The 17,056-nt window shown below is 41.3% G+C and overlaps 1 protein-coding gene across 2 annotated transcripts; it reads left to right on the top strand.

The window, feature by feature from the left end:
- Positions 1-5,520: 5,520 nt before the first annotated feature.
- LOC124259398 (GLIPR1-like protein 1) lies at positions 5,521-16,285 on the top strand. 2 transcript variants are annotated; one of them, XM_046693528.1, is made up of 9 exons: positions 5,521-5,813; positions 9,061-9,295; positions 11,085-11,220; positions 11,840-11,943; positions 13,210-13,322; positions 13,861-13,955; positions 14,344-14,373; positions 14,978-15,043; positions 16,070-16,285. In XM_046693528.1, exons 2-9 carry the CDS (start codon positions 9,092-9,094, stop codon positions 16,177-16,179), a joined length of 858 nt encoding a protein of 285 aa, XP_046549484.1. In that variant the 5' UTR covers positions 5,521-5,813; positions 9,061-9,091; the 3' UTR covers positions 16,180-16,285. The 2 variants fall into 2 exon arrangements, with proteins under 2 accessions (XP_046549484.1, XP_046549485.1); XM_046693529.1 differs by lacking the exon at positions 14,978-15,043 and having other exon boundaries at positions 5,523-5,813.
- The last annotated feature ends 771 nt before the right edge of the window (positions 16,286-17,056 follow it).

The raw sequence follows: 17,056 nt of genomic DNA, 5'->3' as shown, positions 1-17,056 counted from the left end.
TTGATAACGCTGTGGATATCAGAACATATGTCTGTCTTTTCAAGATTTGTTTAGACTGTTGTGTCGCTGTTTTCTCAGCTAGGTGTATGTTGTACATAATATTGACTCTTCCAACAAACACCATCATCAGTGCCCTATGTTGCCCACGGGCTTGTTCACCTCTCTCTATAGCTGTGACCCAATTGCATATAAGGTGCATATTGTCGCATTCACAAATAAACTGGGATACGGCAAGGAAACATATTACCCCCGAGTTTATTATTTCTGCATGAACGAAGAAGCATTTGTGGATCAGTTTGCATTTTTCAAAGAAATATACAGAAACAAAAATGTTTCTGAAGAAATGAAATAAATATTTACAATACGCGGATCAAATATTTTAGAAATGAGTAAGTGATAAATATTTCAACGTGAATGTGATATGTAGCAATGTCAGATTCAGGGAAAACTGAATTTGTGAATTAAATTCTTTGAGAGAATATGAGTGTATAACTGTTTTGTTTCTTTACTCCACATCTATATGAGGGTATTTGCAGGAGTATTATGTGCATTGTATTCTGATCATTAAAGATAATGAATAAACCCAGTGTTTTGTTTGTTAACGCCGCACTCAGCAGTATTCCAGCTCTATGGCGGCGGTTTGTAAATAACTGATTCTGGACCAGACAATCCAGTGATCAACATCATGAGTATCGATCTACGCAATTTGGATACGATGACATGTGTCAACCAAGTCAGCGAACCTGACCATACGATCCCGTTAGTCGCCTTTTACGACAAGCATGAGTTGCTGAATACCAATTCTACCCCGGATCTGCACGGGTAGAATTAGCCAGGGACCCCATAGTGGTCGTATTGTGGTATCCCGTCGACATTCCGGGAAGATCGCCAACAGTTATTAAGCCATGCTTGTTTTACGAACGACTTGGTTGGTCAGACTTGTTGACTCCGTGTAATCGAACCCTGATGATATCAATCACTGGCCTTTCTGGTCCAGACTCGATTATATACAAATCGGCGACCCATAGCAAAAATGTTGCGGAGTGCGGCGTTAAACAAACACACAATCATTTAGCTCCTCTGTACATGTACCTAAATATTTCAAAGTGACAGTGAGTTTAACACCTAGTGTTCATACCAATATTTAGCTTTTCTGTGTTAGGTGAATTCAGATGTTACTTATTCTGTTTCATCTGAAACTTTATCCCTCCCCCTACGCGCTGGCCATGGAAAGATCCGCGAAGTTTAAACAGAGATTTTATGCCGCTTCATTCATTTATACCCGCGTTGCTCTGTCTCTTGATATAGTATCGTGTCGAATCGAAGCCAATATCTGAATTACTGAATTTAAATTGGGTGTTTTTATGAATTGACGCCAATTGTTTACCAGAAATTAAACACCGACGCGAAAGGGTAAAGATTGTGAGATGATAATTCATTTCAGGTCCTCGTTGTGCCATACATGCGGCGGTGATGTGTAGGACTCATGTACAACAGGCGGGCACTGTGCCGTGTTCGAGGACACATACAGATGACGTACAAATTGGATTCCGTTACCTCGGCAACAGATTTGTGACTTAAACCTCCACCAACAGCCAGTTGTTCAGAGGCAGAGTGTCAGCACAGACCGTCAGGAATCGACTGTGCCACGTAGGCATCCGAGCGAGACGACGAGTGGGTGAGTGAGTTGGGTTTTACGCCGCTTACAGCAATATTCCAGCAATATCACGTCGGGGGACACCAGAAATGGGCTTCACACGTTGTACCCATGTGGGAAATGGAACTCGGGTTCGTCGGCGTGACAAGCGAACGCTGTAACCACTAGGCTACACATAATACACATCTATTTCTACTTCTGTTCTGGCATTCAATTCAACAAATGTCAAATTTCTAATTTTGTTGAGTAGAGTAAAACAGAGTTTGCTCAAATAGTAACAGATTGTAATCAGAAGGTCTGTCATGGTAAAGTACCTGTATCCAACACATTAGTCATGTACAAAGAATACACATCGCGGTAGACCGGAGAAAACCTTTTTCTCCACTGACAGGTCGAGAATAATGACGTGTATTTTACTTTCGAGCATTGCCGATTATGGTAAATACAGGCCGACCATGTGGTATGGTAAGAGACTGTTTGTTGTGTAAAAGATGACAGTCACCTTTTGTAACTATGCTAAACTTTTATTTTAATGAGAAAATTATTCATACCACGATACTATGTGAAATACCCGGATGTATATGAAAGCATGCCATACTGTCATGGCGATTGAAGCAGGAATACTCATTTATGTCCGAAGACCCAATACTATGAAGCCAAGGCATGCTCAGTCTTCTTTATTCGTGTACATGTAACTTGTATATGACCAACTAAAGACGTTTGGACTCAACGTATTCGTCGTCATAATTCCAAGCTAGATAATACCCGTGAAGGTTAGAAAGCACCTTCAGTAACCCATGCTTGCCGTAAGAGGCGACTAACGGGATCAGGTGGCTTCGTTGACACATGTCATCGGTTTCCAGTTGCGCAGATCGATGCTCATGTTGTTCATCACTGGATTGTCTGGTCCGGACTCGATTATTTACAGACCGCCGCCATATAGCTGTAATATTGCTGAGTGCGGATTAAAGTTAAACTCACTCACTCACTCACTAAGCTAGATTCGACGTATACACATTGACAACGCCATCCAAATATGTTGTCATAACTGTGGTCAATATATGAAGTAGGTTTTAGTTTTAAGGAATGAATTATTACTATAAAACATGACTCTATGTTTTCCTTGTCATCCGTTACAATCTTAGTCACATTGTCTTTAAATGTTAAATCTATATCCCCTTGATGGTCACTCTCAAGTCATGCTAAAAGACTGACAGACGTGGCCATGGTGGATCCACATATCTCCACGAATCGTCATTTCAACAGAATGTATTTTGCAGAACAATGTGTCTTTGATAAAACATGGGGCTGCTCTGAGATTTCGTTAACCATAACCTACACTAAAGCCGTTCGTGAAATGATAACTCGGCGATTACCTTGAATATAGGAGGAGCAACTACGCAGGTGATAGTACTAATCACTTTGGTGAAACTATGGTGTCCTGTAATTGCCATCGCGTAGCGCGTAAAAAAACCGAACGACGTCGCATAAATAAGAAGACGTCGCTTAGTAAAATATTTGTTTCATATTTAATGCTGCAAAAATGATGGGAGACGTCGTATTTGTTTATGCGACGTCGTTTGTTTTTTACGCGCCGCGCGATGGCAATTATAGTACACCATATGAAACCGACGAGCTCATCGAGTATGATGCAGACATAGTGTATGGGGGGTGTGGGGTGGTGTGGGGTGGGGGTGTGTTAGCCTAGTGGTTAAAGCGTTGGCTCGTCACGCCGAAGACCCGGGTTCGAATCCCCACATGGGTACAATGTGTGAAGCCCATTTCTGGTGTCCCCCGCCGTGATGTTGCTGGAATATTGCTAAAAGAGGCGTAAAACCAAACTCAGTCAGACATAGTGCTGGTAATACGAGTAAAACGGGAATTCGAGATGAATAGCAGTAGATCCTGATAAAGTTAAGGGACGTTACTCTGTACACTGCCGCCACCGGACCACGCTGTCCTCTTTATATTTTAAATAATATCAGTGACTTTCGTTTCTTGGTTCGTACGCATTGTAATATAAACATTATCCTGGGTATTTAGGCCACGAGTCAAATACCATTTGTCTGAAATTCTCGTCGATGGGGCAGGTAGTTAATATCGAATTCTTCATGATCAAATGTCTTGAAAACACATTCACTTTCATGTTGATATACAGATGCTGTAGCTAATGTTATGAACTGTGTTTAACGACGTATTTCCTATGCATAAACATGACCGGTTCAGAGTGTTTAGCTTCTGCGTTTAGGGATGAGACAGCATTTTCCTGTAAAGCTGATGATTACGTAAACATCCATTACGTCCCAGGTTTAACGTGAATACGGAACAGATTTGCATATTTCAAACAAACCACCCAAGGAGTAATGTACAACAGAGTCTTGATTGCTTCTTTAACCTGTAAAATAACTCCTCGCAGTCATAAATAAGACCACCGTCAGCGTGATGTTTAAAAAGCATTTTAAACTAAATTACTACGAAACTACTTAAGGAAGTCGAGCAAATCTCTCTTTTCTGTAATATCATATGATTATCCTTCTCGATGATATATGGGATTCTGTTCAAGGTCAACACAACTCGAGTAACTTTATCAAGCTGAACACAACACGTGTATCCTATTACACCACGCATACAAATACTTACGTCACACATAGATATAATGACACCACACACAGAGGTAACCATACACGTGCACAACCCACGTAAACAGGTACACCCCCCCTCCACACAGACACACACACGCGCACCCATATACTTCTCACGTGCACCTCACGCATATGAACACACACACGAACAAACGAACACATACATACCACAAAAACATGTCACACCACATGCATATGGATACACACGTAACGGACATACACACCAGACAACCGTACAGGCCACATGCGCATGTGTACACCACATAGTGACATAAATTATATACAGACACCTCCTTCCCAAGCTCATACCCAAAGACACATACCCCACTAAGTAACATGCAGACCCCCACCCCCCCACTCGCCACACGCACTCTAAGTCACATTCAGACACTACACAGACTCAAACTCACCCACGAACAAGAACGCTGTGTCTCGCACACGCACACACACTATCACACACACACACACACACTATCACACACACACACACACACAAGCATTATCACACAGTAAGTCACATGCAGACACCACACAGACTTAAACTCACACACAAACACACTCATCACTGTCTGCGTAAACGTCTGCATCGGCAACACCAACCACACCTACCCTGGTCACTGTGGAGTGACTGATGGATGCACCGCAGTTGACAGTCCTCTCTGACGTAGTCACGGCCTAATTTCACATACCTGTCATGGCCGGAGGCGACACGGTATGCTAAATGGTTTACGTTTCATTCAGAAACATTCACGCAATATATATTTCACACCTGACAACACACATAACATATATGTCAAATTTCACTCTCTTTACCTCGTTACCTCGTTAGGATGAGAAAGCCACAATAACTCGGTGCGCCTAGTGGCAGCAAGAGTTGTATACTCTCCAGGGAGTTGAGCATGCACTAGTGCGTGGATATGTGCGCTATATAAATATCCTATAATAAAATAAAAAATAAAAATATATCAACTCGTATTTCATAATAGATTTTTATTCAGTACGTTATCTTATTCATTTCTAGCAAATAGAACAAAAACTCAGGGTGCTCCAAGAAAACCCAATATACGCAGGCAACCCTTTCCCACGCCATCGACGTTCCAAAAAAATAAGATTAAAAAGGTTTACACCTGACACGACCGACCCATTTACATATATTGTGCAGAAGGCGGTAATTACACCAGCCCAGCAAGTTAGTCACCAACTCGCACATGACCTGGCAGTCATAACACTTCCTTTGTACGAGGAGATTCGCTTTCACTGCTCCAAGCCGCGGTCTATTCACGTACTCAAGTACATGTTTGGTTTGAGCGAGATCCCGTTGAATGACACATTTAAGTTTTTGTCCCCAGCAGGTTTTCAGTCGGGATATCTGTGACATGTCACCCCTTCTCGACTCGTATATTGTTGGTGTACTGTAAGGAGTTTACCTTTTGGTGGTGTTAGGAGCTGAAGTCAGGGTGGGATGGCAGTTTCCAGAAGTTAGATTGTTTGGAGTGAACAGCTGATACATAAAGGTACGTTGTTTTGAATTACAGGAAATGGTTAATAATGTGAATAGTGTTGGTTAATTCTTTTGCTTCTATACACTATTCAATGTACCTAATCCTCATGTATTGCCAATGTAGCTATACAGAGTCATGGTATTTGTACATCGAGGGTATTGCTTCACTGAGATGTTATTGTGTTAATTTGATCAGATGTACCGCACTGACATATCAACGTGTTATTTGAGGCCAATGGTAATGTCAAGCTCAGATTTGGCTCTACTAGGATTGCCCTTGTTGTTTATGGTTAACTTGGGACCCATGTATAAGATAATTATAGCTTACAGCAATCAAACCCTCCTTAATAGACAATAATGTAAACTTTACAAACTTTGTGTGGGGATTTTACGTATGTTTTCATCAGTATTATCGCTAGAGTTGCCTCCCCTTCTACTAGGTGTGGGTATTGCAGAGAATTTTCATATTGCGATGCGATATGTATTGCAATATATTGCAAGAAGTATTTTTAAACAAGAAACTACTTATAATCGAGTAGTATGTATGTACAACAAAATGACAATGCTTGATTAAGCTTTATTAGAAACCTTTAATCATGACAAAATATAAATGTCAATAATATTTGGCACAAATGAAACAAGGAAATATCCGAAGATTTCCGAGCGTTACGAAGTTTTCTGAATGCAAGTCAAAATACCGGTTTTCGATCAGCGTATCGCAATACGTATCGTTTTCATGTCTGAACCGGTAAATACCGGTAAACCGGTTATATTGCGAAGCCCTACCTTCTACCACACAGTTTTGCCCAGTACCAAGGGACCTTTGGGCGATATTAGCATGAGCACTGATGTAGATTAATCATGAACTATCTGCACATGCGCCTTCTATGAAGGCTAAATGATAACAACAATAGTGCCCAACACCATGTCGGTGGATGTTCAGCGTTAGCACAGAGACTTCTGCAATCCATCCCTATCGGAAGAAGCGACTAACGGGATCGGGTGGTCAGGCTCATAAGACTAGTATCGTTACAATGACGTGACTCGATTCTCTACTTGCCTTCGCCATGCTTGTGATTTTGAGTCAGCGGTTCCTCCATGGTACGGCCAAGTATATGCAGGGGGCGTCATTGAAAATGGCAGTGATAAAATTCTTTGGAATAAGAATAGACACCCTCAGACGAATCCACACCAACAAACCTGACCTTGTTGTTAAATATAACCAATTCAATTATCATTGAATTTTCTTTCCCTTTTGACACACATGTGATCGACAAAATTCATGACAAACATGTCATATACGCTGTCTTGACTGACATCGGGAGTGTACCGTGTATGTATGTGTGTATGTGTATGCGTGCGTGTGTGTGTGTGTGTGTGTATGTATGTGTGTGTGTATGTACATATGTATGTATGTTTGTATGTATGTGTGTGTGTGTACATATGTATGTATGTATCTATGTATGTGTGTATGGATGCATGCATGCATGCATGTATGTATGTATGTATGTATGTATGTATGTATGTGTGTATGTACATGTGTATGTATGTATGTATGTATGTATGTATGTATGTATGTATGTATGTATGTGTATGTACATATGTATGTATGTATGTACATGTGTATGTATGTATGTATGTGTGTATGTACATATGTATGTATGTGTGTGTATGTATGTATTGGGGCGGTGGGGTAGTCTAGTGGTTAAAGCGTTGGCTCGTCACGCCGAAGACCCGGGTTCGAATCCCCACATGGGTAAAATGTGTGAAGCCCATTTCTGGTGTCCCCCGCCGTGATGTTGCTGGAATATTGCTAAAAGCGGCGTGAAACCAAACTCAGTCAGTCAGTCAGTCAGTATGTATGTGTGTGTGTATGTATGTTTGTATGTATGTATGTGTGTGTGTATGTATGTATGTTTGTATGTATGTATGTATGTGTGTGTGTGTATGTACATATGTATGTATGTATGTGTGTATGCATGCATACATGCATGTATGTATGTATGTATGTGTGTATGTACATATGTATGTATGTATGTATGTATGTATGTATGCATGCATGTATGTATGTATGTATGTACGTATGTATGTATTTACATGCGTATGTATGTATGTACATATTAGTGGTGTAACGATTCATCGATAGTATCGATGTTTGCATCGTCAACTACGCGATACGAGTGCATCGATACAAAACACATTTAGGCAATATATGAGGATATTTATATCGCAAGGCCACAAAAGACGATATATCCCGATACTACTTAAATACTACTTTAAGTTGTAAGGAGTATTGCATTAGGAGTAGGAAGGGAGTCTCTTTGAAATACTTCTAAATATTAAAAACAAACTGAACCTTATAGGAATCTGTTTGTGTCTGCCATCTTTGTTAGATGAACAAAGGAGTTGGTGTATCAGTGAAAGAATGTGAACATTTTTCAATCTCTGTGAACTGTAAAAGACTTGTCCTTAAGTAATTGAAACATGTTTTAGTTGTTTGACAAATAACACCATTTATTAACAACTATGAACGACGTGTTAGCTTTGTTAAGAAAGAGAAGATATATTTAGAAAGCATACTTAAGAGTTTTTTTCAGTGATTCTAGTATAAATTACATTGAATTGTCTGTGAAAGCATTGGTGCAGAAACACAACTTTCCAAGGGAAACCTAGATCAAGGTATACTGAATATGTTTGATTGTACTTTCTTAAGCATTAAATGCTGAAACTTTATTACATGAACAGCCTTTTAAGTGTGTGTGAATGTAGTACATGTTCTGCTGTACAACAAATAAAGATTCAGTCATTTTATCTATCATATATGTCCTGTGTTTAGAATTGTAAAGTATGGGGAAACGTATCGTATCGCCATCACTGTATCGTGATGATAATCGTCTCGCAGGTTCCTTGCCAATACTTTCATGATATATTGTATCGCCTCATTAAACTGGTATCAGGATATATCGTTTCGCCACTCAGGCACCGATACACAGCTCTAGTACATATGTATGTATGTATGTATGTGTGTATGGATGCGTGTATGTATGTATGTATATATGTATGTATGTATGTATGTATGTGTGTATGTATGTATGTGTGTTTGTACGTATGTATGTATGTGTATGTATTTAGTTATTTAAATCGGGATACAAATAATAATTACAATGATGATGATGGAGATGACGATGATGATGATAATGATGATGATGATGATGATGATGATGATGATGATGATGATGATGATGATGATGATATTACAGTAGTGATCGGAAGCAGCGACACACCACGACAATGCGACCTGAAACAGTGTTATGCATAGTGCTGGCTCTCCTGAACGTGGTTGACAGCGTGGACGTCCAACGTCTGCAGCATTACAGGAAGAAGCGACAACAGCAGCAGCCGGACCTTGAGGTTACAGCTCTGAGGATACAGAAAGTCCTCGATGTTCACAACACACTACGGAGGATGGAGAGCTCAACCGACATGAACATGCTGGTGGGTGTAGACTACAGTAGAAACTGTCAACGTGGTGGTCTGTGGCGTGATTGATCGCCAGTAATTATTGTCCGAAGCCTTCTATTCTATTGCACTGACCTTCATTTACTCACCTGTACAAGAACCAAGAATTAGTGTGTTAGATCGAATTCCAGGTTCGTGTTTGACTACGCCATGGTGATGACCTACGGTCAGATTATGACACAACTTTCCAGATTGAAGTTTATTGATAAGGTAATCGTACCTTGGTTGAACTCCCGTCAGTGTCGAAACTTTATGGTTTCAGAGTGTTGACGGGTCGTTTCTACTATATGGCGGAAACTATGTTTTGTGGAGGGTGACATTTGGTAAATTGGTATGAGTATTACGCGGTCAGTCGATGACGTCATTGATGATGGGTTGGATTGGCATATTAGTTTTTATTACGCCACTTCAATCACAAGACACAATATACATGAATTCGGTGCTAAAATGGGATTACTGTACCCCGTGCCCGTCAAACTCGTTCTTTTAGAAAGCATCCTTCTCGCTTTCACTCGTTACATACATTTGGAAACAACTAGAAATGATAAATGGTATCTGACGGACCCTCGCGTAGTAATCTCTATTTCTCTTCGTATCCCGTCAGTCGGAGAAGTCGCTCGAATCGGATCATTCCGGAAGCTGAATCAAGTTACTCGATCTTGATGTTCGGGATTAAAGGAAAGCATAACTATGCATTAAATACGATAATTATTTTAGTCAAGAATATCATATACAATTGTAGTAAGAAAGGTTTCATTCCAAATATTTCATACATCAAGGGACAAATCATACAATATTATAATACCACAAAATATGTATATGTCGTGCGGAATATACGGAATTTCTCAATCCGCACAGGTAATAGTTTGATCGGCATACGCAAAGGTATTGCCCCATTCCCGTCAACCGCGACCAAGCTTGCTTAATCTGCGGATTGCGCGCGCCTCACTGCGTATGATCCCGTGGAATGAGCAAGAAATGTTTTGATAATCAGATATGTTTTTATTGCAATAAGAGAGACATATTAAAGCACGATGATACGCAATTTATTATAACATTTAAAATACCCATTTATATCAACTAGCTGATAAGCTACATCGGCTGCACGCTTGTACTTCAGCCGTCTTAATATGCAAACCTTCGTCGTGTGATCTTGACAGTGTAGAATGTAACGATAACCATTGTCTTGTTTGCATATCAATCAAATCGATCTGACAGCGAGACTGAAACGTTTCAGACAGAATTGGTTTCACTATGACACCTTTTGATGCTTTTGGTCTTTTCAACCGACAGTTTCACAGGGATGACAAGACTTGATGGATGATCAACTTCTTTATTTTGACTATGGCGACGTTTTGGTATAGATTCTTATAACGTTTTCAAGCATATGGGGGAATGAAGGGGTACGTCAGTCATACACAAGATAAGATAGAGAGATAACAATAACAAGGGTGGAAAAACCAAGCATCAAAGAAAGTTACATGATGTAAGGAATGCGTGGGTGTCATTCGTCACCAGTCGCCCATTTCCGTAACCTCCATTCGTGTGCTGGCGATTAGGTGCCTGACTCTGAGGGTGTGGGTTCGAATCCAGGCTAGGACTCAACTAAAGTATACAAGAATCTGTACTTTACTGAGAAAATATGAAACATGTTCCATTCGGCTTGTCCTGAAACAAGACTAGTTTGTCACGAATGACGTGGGTGAATTCGAGTGCTGGCTTAGGATCACGGAAAGTGACGAACGTTCCCGAATGATTCTTTCAGACATGGCACAGCGGGATGGCAGTCGAGGCACAGAAAATGGTGGACGATTGTGTTTGGACGCAGAGGCCCCAGTCAGAGCTAAAGAGCTTGGTGCAAGGGTTTAGCCGCGTTTCACAGAATATCTACATGTCTCCAAGTACGGTGACATTGCCAACCGTATGAGTGAGGGAATTAGTTTATTGAACGCCGTTTTGGGCAGTAGTTCAGTTAACTCACGGCCTGTAAGCTGGAAGGGAAGCCTTTGATGCCGAAGATGTCACTAGCAGAATGGTTCTGGCAAACCAGGCATTGTTTCCTAGGATTCGAACTCAGGATCATTCTCAGTGGTCATACTTGACCTCAAATGTTACTACACCTTCCTGTTATATCGCGCATAGACATTTGGGGTCATTTTCTCTGTCCCAATTTGTATAAGTAGTCATAACGCTACACGATTATGACGTTTTATCAGGCTGTGGTCTGATATAGATTCAGTGTATGAACCTGCGATAGACATACGATGTAATAAATGTTATACACGATTGTTTAAAAAGTTCTTTTAAACACATGATGCTAATCAGTTGATTGTGTGGTCCTGTCTCGGTTAGAGACCGCCATTATATTGGCCGAGTTCGGCGTGAACGTGAAACAAACAACTGTGTTGTGGAACATTATGATTGACGTTTTGGAGGTAATCGTGCACGGCTGCCAGGAAAGGCTTCAGATTTCTAAAGGTGCTCCGTCAGTTCCCTATATTACTACTATCTTTACTTCAGCCTTCACCAGCATCGAGGAGGTTGCGACCAAATGGGCCTCTGAGAAGAACCACTACCAGTACCAGACAGGTCTGTGCAACAAAATGTGCTGGAACTACAAGCAGGTAAATGTTCCTTAGTACTGTTAGTGAGTTGGGTTTCACTCCATTTGGCAATATTCCAATATTCCAACGGCGTGTCGGCTTAATGTGGGAGGAAAACCCGAAGTAATGTATATAGGTATCTTGCTGAAAGTTTCTTGTGTCTGAATGATGATGTGTAGATGCTAAAACGTTCACGAAATCCTGTGATTGGGGTATGGACATATCTAGCACCTCTTCACATTCCTAAAAACTCACTTTCAATAATGCACATGCCACCTGAAGGAAGTGATCCGTTCCGTTCCGTTCCATTCCGTTCTTCATCATCTGGGTGGTGGGGTAGCCTAGTGGTTAAAGCGTTGGCTCGTCACGCCGAAGACCCGGTTTTGATTCCCCTCATGAGTACAATGTGTGAAGCCCATTTCTGGTGTCGCCCGCCGTGATATTGCTGCAATATTGCTAAAAGCGGCATCAAACCATACTCACTCACTCACTCTTCATCATCTGTTAACTTACCAGTTCATCCAATAAACCGCCATCCATAAAATGGCCCGGGTGGTCGAGATGGTCAGGTGGTTAATCAACCATGATTAAACCAGTGTAGTTAAGCAAGATCTTAGCTCTCGCTGTCGGTAAAGAAAAGATTCGATTTAAATTAGACTGCGTTCATAATCTCTCTCTCTCTCTCTCTCTCTCTCTCTCTCTCTCTCTCTCTCTCTCTCTCTCTGTGTACTGTACTTTAACTGTACTTTCTTGTGTTTCGTTCACCTTTGTACAGATACGTAACCAGAGTGAGTGAGTGAGTTTAGTTTTACGCCGCTTTTAGCAATATTCCAGCAATATCACGGCGGGGTACACCAAAATGGGCTTTACACACTGTACCTATGTGGGGACTCGAACCCGGGTCGTCAGCGTGACGAACGAACGCTTTAACCACTAGGCTACCACACCGCCCCACCTGATTGGAGTAAAATGGGTCGTCCTAAGGAGGACAGGTCCCCAGCAGTGTATGCTGGCCGTAAAAAGGCGGTTTAGTGGATCGGGTGGTCAGACTTTGCGACTTGGTTGCTTACGTGTCATCGTGTCCCGTCGGCCTTGACCGTTGTTCACTATATCAATCACTGGATTGTCTCGCAGCGGGGTAGCCTAACGGTTAAAGTGTTGTTTCATCAGATCTACGTACCAGCTTCGATTTCGCATCTGGGTTCGGCGTGTAAAGTATATTTGTTCTCACTGCGATATTGATGCTACACCGGCATAAAACAATACTCATTCCACTTCCTGATGTAGGTAGTCTGGGCGAAGACGCATTCCCTGGGGTGTGGCATCCGGTACTGCCCCACCATACAGAACACACGGCCGACGCAGGGGGGATACCTCATTGCCTGTATGTACGGACCAGCGTAAGTAACCCCTGAGAAGGGGAATCCCCTACGTTTCACAAGCCACATTTAGTCATTATCAACGGGACCCGTGAAGGTCCGGGTTAGAATATTGATCTTCAGTAGCCCATGCTTGTTGTAAGCGGCGACTAACGGGATGGGGTGGTCAGGCTGACTTGGTTGAGACAAGTCATTGCATCATTTGTACTCCAATTGCGTAGATCGATGCTCATACTCTTGGTCACTGGATTGTCTGGTCCAGACTCAATTATTTACAGACAGCCGCCATGTAGCTGGAATATTGCTGGGTGTGGCGTTAAACATCAAACCAACCAACAATTATCCACGGGAGTGGGTATTTCCTTGTATTTTATTAAATAATGTATTACACAACGGGACGAAGGTCCTTGAATCCTTTCTAAGCTGATATGTATATCTTTTCAATTATTATTCATCTGATACTGATGAGCGTGTCGATGTTACAATTATACAGATGCACACCCCGTTTTTTTACAATATAATCACCTGATTGTTGCTCTGTCTATTGGGTCCATAACAGGGGCAACATAGGTAACAGAAGACCTTACGCCCACGGCGACCTCCCCTGCAGCAACTGCACCATCGACTTCCCGTACTGTTACGACGGCCTCTGCAGTGAGTACATGTGTCCTCCAGTCATTTACTGTCATACAGCTGGGGTCGAGACAGGCGGAAGTAGAATCATGCATGTTATTATGTTAAAAGTTATAGCGCTATACATCTCGTGATGTGTATCCTTGAATAGTGTTTTAAAGACTGTGTTGTATTTATGTTCAGGTAAAATATTATATCTAAATGTTTTGGGGCGGTGGGGTAGTCTAACGGTTACAACGTCCGCTTGTCACGCTGAAGACCCCGCTTCCATTCCCACATGGGTACAATGTATGAAGCCCATTTCTGGTGTCCCCCGCCGTGATATTGCTGGAATATTGTAAAAAAGCGACGTAAAACCATACTCACTCACTGAATTGTTATTTGAAAGCGTATTTGTTCATGTTTACAGGTAAGGTTGAGCCGCCCCCAGAACCAACACGTAAGTCAACATCATTTGATATCGATAGGCTGCAGCAAACTGATTTTTTGTTCTTCGGATGTCAGCACTGTGGAGTTGATGCATTTATTTTAAAACAACGAATGTTCATAAAACAGAGGGGCGACATTTCTGAGTTGATCCTAACACAGTTACCATCAAGATACTAATTTAGATAGCAAGTTACTATCACTTGCTTGGTAACTGTGTTAGAATCTACACTGAACCGTGGCTCTTCAATTGTAAATAAAGAAGTTGTTCATCCAAATATCTTATCCTTGCTTAATGCTCCAATTTCTATATGTCTCTGAAAGAAATGAATTACCTCTGACGGAACTTCTAGGGTTGGAAGATGTTTCAAGGATCCTTGGTAGAGGGTTTATCTCTGGATTCAAGTTTGTACAACTCTGCGGTTTTCTTTTGTATTACAAACGCATCTCTAAATCACTACTTATTCCGAACAACAAACAATCATATTGTTGTCGCCTTGCTTATTACTGTTTTATTGCTATTATTGGTCAAAACAGGTGTCAGATAAGCTCTTATTTGCAAACACGATATGTTGTGTTTTCATATGTCCATTATCATATGTCGCTGTTCTATCCAGCTACAACTACAAAGGCAACAACAACTACAACGACACCGACAACAACACCGACGACGACACAGGCCAGTGAGTGCGAAAGAAAACACATGAGAGTAGTTTGATAGAAAATCTTGTTTTTCGTTTAGCAGACATAGATGATAGATTGTTTGAATTTCAGTTCTTCTTCATTGGCTTCTTCTGCTGCTGCTACTACTATTATTGATTCTAATATTACTCTTACTGCTGCTGTTGTATTATTACTACGACTACTACTACTACTGCGACTACTACTACTATTTTATTATTATGCTAATATTTGTATAGCGCCAGTATCCAGCTCAGCTGCTCAGAGTGCTTTTGTTCGTCCCTCGATCATTGGATGTCAATCTCAGCGGCACATAGCATTATTAATCTCAACTCCTTGGGGATCATACGCCTCTTGCAGCCTCTAGGCGCATCGAGTTAATGTGGCTTTCCCATCCTTACGAGGTACCCATTCACAGCTGGGTGAACTGGGACACATAGTTTACTGCACGTTGCAGTACCCGCAACAAGGTGTTTGCACGTATTCATGTGGCCACCATCTGGACATATACCAACGGATTCGTGGGTTCTTTTAAGTGCACAGGGTTGTGTACTGTACACTAGGGGTTGTGACAACACTGAAAGGGTCTGCACACAAAGTTGACTCCAACATACTTACACCCGATCACTGGTGGGCTCGATCCCGATACCTCAACCTCGCTGGATCACTAGCCTGGCGCCGGACAGCTCGCCCACCGCGCCCTTACTACTACTGAGTAGCGTTGCTGCTACTACTTCTGTTACTACACTAACAAGTCCTACTTTCGCTTCCATAAATACTACTACTATTACAACAACTACAACTACTACTACTACTACTACAAGTACTACTACTACTACTACTACTACTACTACTACCGAACGCTCCTAAAATGTTACATCTGACTTTTCCAATTATTACCCCAATTATTAAACTACCACCGGTACTTCTACTAAAACGTAACATCGAATGGTATCCTTCTTTCAAGATTACATTTCTAACAATTTTCTAACAAAATTCTCTCACTGATGTCATTTCTGTTTCCATAGCAACCACAGAAAAGGTCACAATTGGATCTTCCAGTCAGACCCGTCCATTCACTGCGGGATACATCTGTGTGTTCTTCATGGTCAAGTTTCTGCTCAGGGCAATGGTATAACAGCAGACTTACTGCAATGGTTACTGCAGTAACCAGGCAACACGTGGACGTTACCAAGGAAACTCAAACGTTTATTATTATTTTTCTTCTAGAGATGTACCATGCAGTGCACTGAACATACTCCTTTAGCAAGCTAATGAAAATAGTTATTTTGTCCCAGTTCCGCTTGCGTCAGTGACAACATTTCTAATGTTATGAAAATCGCAATTTTCTTAGCTGCTTGCAAGCTGACAATGCAAGCCTTCAGTTTTCACTAGACGATAAAATTTGGTCTCTCTGGCAAGTATCGTTGTAAAATACAATATATTTAATGTTATATATTAAATGTTTGAAAATGTTGACAATACACAAGTAGTAGGACCCTTACTACATCCTGATTGCCTGGCATCAGAAAGTATTCACTTGAAAATCCGATATGAGAAAACAAATATTAATTTTATCAAAGCGTCATGGGGTTGATTAACTGTGATCCAGCTCAAATACATCGTAAAAATATCTGCTTCAGTCTGCTCTTCACATCATGGGGGTGGTGGGGTAGCCTTGTGGTTGAAGCGTCCGCTCGTCATGCCGAAGGCCTGGGTTCGATACCCCTCATGGGAACAACGTATGAAGCCCATTTCTGGTGTCCCCCGCTGTGATATTGCTGGAATATTGCTAAAGCGGTGTAAAAAACAACTTACTCACTCACTCACTCTCCACATCACAGAATAGCCTTTTCCCAAAGGTATAATTTAGCCCCAATCATTTATGGTTTCTTTTGCCTGACAGTTTATGCCATTTTTGTACAATTTTAAAAGAATAGTTTTTTTTGTAGAACATTTTCTATGTAGAGGACTGCCCTGAGAGATGCAGAAGTAAACATCCTCTATTTTATAAT

The sequence above is a fragment of the Haliotis rubra genome, unplaced genomic scaffold (genome assembly GCF_003918875.1).
Source record: "Haliotis rubra isolate DU_JTF1 unplaced genomic scaffold, ASM391887v1 Scf72, whole genome shotgun sequence".
In the NCBI taxonomy this organism is placed as follows: Eukaryota; Metazoa; Mollusca; class Gastropoda; order Lepetellida; family Haliotidae; genus Haliotis; species Haliotis rubra.
The sequence above is the reverse complement of the archived record's forward strand: the minus strand, read 5'-3'. Positions and strand labels throughout refer to the sequence as shown.